This window comes from Belonocnema kinseyi, chromosome 8 (assembly GCF_010883055.1).
Source record: "Belonocnema kinseyi isolate 2016_QV_RU_SX_M_011 chromosome 8, B_treatae_v1, whole genome shotgun sequence".
NCBI lineage: Eukaryota > Metazoa > Arthropoda > Insecta > Hymenoptera > Cynipidae > Belonocnema > Belonocnema kinseyi.
In genome coordinates this window covers 66,411,923-66,418,209 of record NC_046664.1, presented here as the reverse complement: position 1 = coordinate 66,418,209, position 6,287 = coordinate 66,411,923, and the positions used below count along the sequence as shown (strand labels likewise).

Genomic DNA, 6,287 nt, shown 5'->3' with positions numbered 1-6,287 from the left:
AGCCTTGGAGGAGATTATGTTGAGAAATAAAAAAAAAAATTCTTAAAAACGTTGTTTTTCTTGGTCAGGCCGGAAACTTATCAATCCACCCTCGTATAAAAGGGAATTTCATTAGCTTCGGGAATTTCAAATATGATTTCCCAGGGTTAAAGGGTTCTAATTTTTTATTTACAGGACTACGTCTTTGTAATTAATATCAAGAGTCATAAATTCTTGATAGTAATAGTATCCACACAAATCTTATCGAATGCTTGTTTTTCTATGGTAAAATTTAAAAACTGGCAATTCTCTAAAACTGCATAACAAGCTAAATAAGCGAATATAAAGTTTTGAAACTAAACAAGACAGTGACAAATAAAATTGTACAACTATCATCAAAATAAATATTTAATAACATTAAGAATTACGAAGTTAATTTATTTTTAAAAGTTCTTAAATAATTAGTAACTATATTTTTCATACAGAACACGGTCGAGTCAAGCCTATTATTGGTGATACCATGCTTCACACACATGATTTTACACTTTTGTGTACATTCATATGGAAAACTCACAAACCTCCAAGGCATATATGTTCACATGAAGGTAACCTAAAAACTAATCTATAATTTATTTTTATTATTAGCGAATACTGACTAAAACGCCTTGTTTTTTCTGCTTCTAATTCTGAAGTGTTTCATATAAGCGAATGCCGAGTCAAGATTAAAATTTTAATTCTTAGCTTCTCAAGTAGAAAAAGCCCTCACCTGGATCAGCCCTTGGGTTCTTCAAATCTTGAGTAACAATAATTTTTTTAACATTATAAGCAATTTTTGGAATGGTTAAAAAATATTTCTTTATTTTTTAGACAATTTCGATTAGAATAACAATTTATATCACAATTAATTAGCTCTAAGTTCTGCTATTTTTAAGCGTTACAACTTAAAACGACTGTATTTTTCTTACTGTTTCAGGTAAAGTAGTCCATCCTGAGTTTGGTAATATACTAACGCATGCTGGAAAATTTGTTGGATTCTTTGACCTCAAACATCCAGGATTTTACCCGATTCACCCGGTGAAGTAGGCGCATGCACTTCCCCGTCCAGTCGGTAATTTGAAAACTAAAATACAGTCTATGGCGAATACAGTCGGTTAAATAAGAGCGTGGTCATGATTACAAGCGATCGGTAAATGCGAATGCTGTAATTTTTTTCATATAGAGGTCAGTATAGTCCTTCATGCTTTATGAAAGAGAATCAGCTGACTGTTTTTTTTTAATACGAACGGAGCATTTTTCCAAAATAAGTGCCGCTTGTGGAAGGAGCCGTCTCAGTTTCTCGATGCCAATCCAATTCAAATCGTTTGGGCTCAAATGAAGATGAACCTGCGGAAGAACCGACCCAGCAATTTGAAGCAGCTTGTTCGCCGAATTCACAAAATTTGGAGGTCGTTTTTAGAAGAATTCGCAAAAAATCTCGTCCAAAGTATGCCTCGAAGATGCCAAACCATTATTGACGTTGAAGGTGATTGGACCTGCTATTAATGTATTTTCATGAAAGTTTTCGATCAAATAAAACAATGTTAGAAAGAATGTTCGTATTGAGTTCTTTCATTTTCTCACAACAGTGACCCCGCTCTTATTTAATCGACTCTACGTTATAGCATTAGGTCTAACTCATCCAGGTTTTTCTCAATACTAATACCAACTTAATATAAGTTATATTTTTATCTATAGTTCAGAATAATATATAAAATAATGCTGATTTTTGCTTGTCAACAGGTCTACATAACAAAGATCGACCCTCCACGTCATTGGTTCACAAAATATATTAGGATGATTTTGTACACAACCACGGAAGAACAATAAAAACTTATTAAACAATGTTAAATTAATTTATGAGAAATAAAAATATTTAACATGGACACGAATTCTCTTTTATAATCACACTGGAAATATCGCGTGCTCCTTTTTTACAGGATGCTTAAATATTGATACATGTAGATAAAATGGGGAATTGGGGAATAGGTCTATTAGGGGAGTCGCATATTTTATTCCACATTCGGCCGAAATGGCCAACTTTTGTCTTTAAAAATATAAGCGAATTTGCGGAGCGAAAGTACAATTTGCAGGGCGAAAGTAAAATCAGCAAAGCGAAAATAAAATCAGTGGGGCGACAGTAAAATCAGCGGGTCGAAAGTAAGATTTGCGTGGGGAAAATAAAATTAGCGGAGCGAAAGTAAAGTTTGCGGGGGGAAAGTAAAATCAGCGGGGCGAAAGTAAAATGATTAATAACCTTTCATACAAATTTCAGGAAAAATTCAAACACTTTAACATGTAAATCTAAAATTTGAATGCAGATACCCATTTTACAACATCAGAATCATTTGAAACGTTATATAATAAAAATAGAAATGTTTTAATATAAATAAACTTTTTTTATATGTATTATATCCAATATTCAATTATATAACCTTCGAATTAATAATCAATTTATGTCAAATAATTTTAAGAAACTAAATTTCAATCTTTATTTGATTTAATATGTCACTTTGACTGAAGCATTCAAATAATTTTTACCTAATGTTTTTTTTTTCAAATTTTAGCTTTCATTTCTTAAAACTTGATTTATTAATAACATTTTAAACTAATTCCAGAAATCATGAGTTTTAATAAAATTAATTAACAGTTAGTTAATCATTTCCCAACATAAAAAGCATTGAACAATCATTTTCATTGAATCATTCTAATAGTTTTTATATTATATTTTCTTAAAATTTCAAACAGCATTTCTATATATTTAATTTATTAATAACCTTCGTTACTTATAATTTTAAAAAATTGAATTTCGATACTCATGTCACTTTACAAGCATCAGAAAATTATATATTTGTAATAGAGGTATTTTAAAGAGAAAATGGACTTTTATTGCAAAAGTAATAGCTAATAATAAATCATATAATCTGAAAGTAAATAATCGATTCATGCTACTTAATTCAAAACATTTATAGTTGAATCTTTATGTAATTCAATATTATTGCCAAAATTATTCATCTAAAAATTAATTAAATAGTTCACAGCATAAAAAGCCTAAAGCAATTATTTTCATTAAAAAATAAAATCATTTTTAATTTTATATATGATTTTAATTTTAAATTTCTGAATATATTTATTTATTTTGAAACATTTCCAGAAAATTTAAGTTTTAACAGAATTCTTTAATTATTATTGTCATTTTTTTAAATTACAAACATTAGAAAAAAGGATAATAATAGAAATATTTTAAACAAGAAGGAAATTTTATTATAGAAATAATAAGCAATATTTAATTTCACAACCTTAATGCAAATAATCAATTTATGTGAGTTAATGGCAAACAATTCATATTCAGTTTCTTGAAAAAAAATCAATCAGTCAATAGTTAGTTAATCAGTTCATAATATAAAAATCAGTAATAAATGATTGTCATTGAAACATAAAAGTAATTTTTATTCTATATTTTGCTAACAATTTTAATGATTAATAATCTTTTGAAATAATTCCATAACAACTTAAAACATATTGACATACATAGAATTATTAGGCTAGAATTTAAACAATTATTTTAAAACATCGAAACCGTTTTAAAAATTTTTAAATTCGAATAGAGAAATTTTACATATAGATAAACGTTTATTATACAAATCATATCCCATATTAAATAACATAACCTCAAAGAAAATAATTAATTTATTTTTTTAGTCAAAGAATATCAAACTTTTATTATTATGTAATTTAATATGGTCAACAAAATTTATCAGCTAATAATAATTTACCAATCAATAACATAAAAAGCATTAAATAAATGATTTTCATTGAATTAATCAAATAATTTCCATTTAAAAAATATTTTTTTCTTAATTTGCACTTTCCTTTCTGTTACTTGGATTTAATACTCAACTAATAACTAATTCATTAGTTTACGAGATAAAGAAGCATCAAAGAATTATTTTCTTTGAAAAAGTATAAACGATTCTTATTTAATATTTCACTTCAAACTCAATTTTGAATTTCTAAAAAATGTAATTTATTTTTTCTGTTTATCAAACGGCCCGATGATTTTATTTTTATTTTGTTTTTTAAGGCCATGTGACGAGAGGCAAGCAATGTTTTGCTTTTCCTAGGTTCCTTTTCTGATTGCCAAAAACCAATTTCTTTAAAAGAAATTTCGATTCTACTATTTTTGTTGAAAATTGATTTTTTTAATTGAAAATTGACCGTTTTTACTTCGTAAATCAATTTTTCAATTTTCCTAGTTTGGTAAAAAATCAATCCTTTTTTTTAAATCGATCACTTTTCGTTAAAAATTGAACTATTTGGAAACAAATTCATCTGTTTTCATATAGTATTTGGAAATCAGGAATTTTGTTGAAAACTCGTCATTCTTGGTAGAAAAATAAACTTCCTAATTGAAATTTAATCTTTTTTCGAGGATTCTCTTATTTTGTTAAAAATTTCTTTTTTTGTGGAAAATAAATTTATTTAGGAGAAAATTCGATTATACCATTTTTGATAATATTCATTCTAAATGAATTCTTGTCATACAATTTCTAAACTTAAAACGTTTCTGTTATTATATTAATTATGTATGTAATTAAGTACCTTACGATATCAAAATAATTATTACGGATTTAGGATCATTTTCCTTTAGCGCTAACATTCGTGTATTGTTTACTTCACATGATCACATAGCTGCAGTTTTATCCTTTTTACATTTTTTCATCCCACGTGAGTTACACAGCGGGTTATTAATTCATTTGCAGTACGAATTTCTATTACTATTCTCTTTTATTTAATAACTTCTTCTCATCTTCTGGGTTCACGTTGCATACTTTAAATTGTTCAAATTTTCATTTTTACGTGTTTTTCGGGTGTATGGGTCCATAACACTGTTTTTCTTTTTAATTCAATTTTTTTTATTTCATAAATATTACTATTGTCAATTTTTTAAACTTAAAAACTATTAATTACTTTGATTTTCCTAATCCGATTGAATACACGATTCACGTATATTATTTATTGGCATTGGAATACATCGCGCCTTCTACCGCTGGCTCCAACTTCCGTTCCATTTTCCCCCACCACATGGCCACATGGTGCGTCCCTTACTACAGGGTCCCTAGTTTGTTGTAAGTATCCTCTAGGGACGGATGCGCCCAACCGTGTGTCTCATACGGATTAGTCGAGCTGAGTTTACTGGAGACTTCCGGTCAGATTAGGTGAGGGTAGTGGGAAGCAGCTGTCCGTCGGCGCAGTGTGAAAATATGTTTATGTATGACACGTCCGAGAAACCAATGTAGGAATATGAAACAAAACAACTTAGTTGTCAGTAACGCTATCGGACAAGTTTTATTTGAGTTTCAAAAAGTAAAAGAAAACACAACGTTTCGAAAATTCACCACCCAGTGAGCAGAAAATTTGGCGACATCTTTACGACAGCGTCGACATCTTTACGACAAGTTTACGATATCCTATGTCCATGTCATTAAGGCCTCTTTACAATATCGTAAAGACATCGTCAGATCATACCGCGTTTTTACGATATGGCAAAAACACATTAACGACATGGACATAGGATATCGTAAAGTTGTCGTAAAGTCGTCGTAACGATGTCGTAAAGACGTCGCCAAATGTGTGCCCACTGAGCATTTCCATCACCAGGGGGAGAACCAATAAAATAGGTATAGTCTAGAATAGTAAATAGCGAATACGTAAAAAAGTTATAATAGTATAATAATCTTAGTAACTAAACAATAAAAAGTACTTATGGATTAGATTCGTGAAGAAATCATTTTCTTGGAGTCAGTCAAAAATAGTTGTAATTTAGTCAGTTATTGTTAAAATGTGGATGTAAATAGGAAATTTCATAATTAAAATTAATTTTCCGTAAAGTTGAAATAGTTAAATTGTTAACTATTTAAAAAAAGCAAGTTTGAGTAATGTTAGGTTAGATTGAACAGCATTTATATTTACCATACTTAGAGTTCCTTACTGATTATTTTGAAGTAAAATTGTTCATTAGAAGTAAAATTTAACTGAGACTAGTTAAAAAAAGTAAATTGTGTTAAAAAGTCAAAAATAATTGTTAATATTTTTTTATTAGAGCAGGATGAAAAAGCATCCCGCTCCCATAAGGATGACTCCAAAAGTGACTGTCAATAAGGAAACTGACCCCTCACACCATAAATCGGAAGAGAAGGCGCCAATTATAAAAGAATATAAATAGAGAAATGGAAGTATTAAGAATGTAGGAACTAGCAAGATAAATTCTA

The 6,287-nt window shown here is 28.7% G+C and overlaps 1 protein-coding gene across 1 annotated transcript in view; it reads left to right on the top strand.

Annotated features, from left to right (window-relative positions):
• Positions 1–1,829, top strand: part of LOC117179032 (titin-like) — a 10,857-nt gene extending 9,028 nt beyond the window's left edge. Inside the window, exons 3-5 of the mRNA XM_033370655.1 lie at positions 465–584; positions 953–1,087; positions 1,759–1,829. Of these exons, the coding sequence (XP_033226546.1) occupies positions 465–584; positions 953–1,062 (230 nt within the window). The 3' untranslated portion in view covers positions 1,063–1,087; positions 1,759–1,829. The remainder of the gene's footprint in view (positions 1–464; positions 585–952; positions 1,088–1,758) is intronic.
• Positions 1,830–6,287: the final 4,458 nt, after the last annotated feature.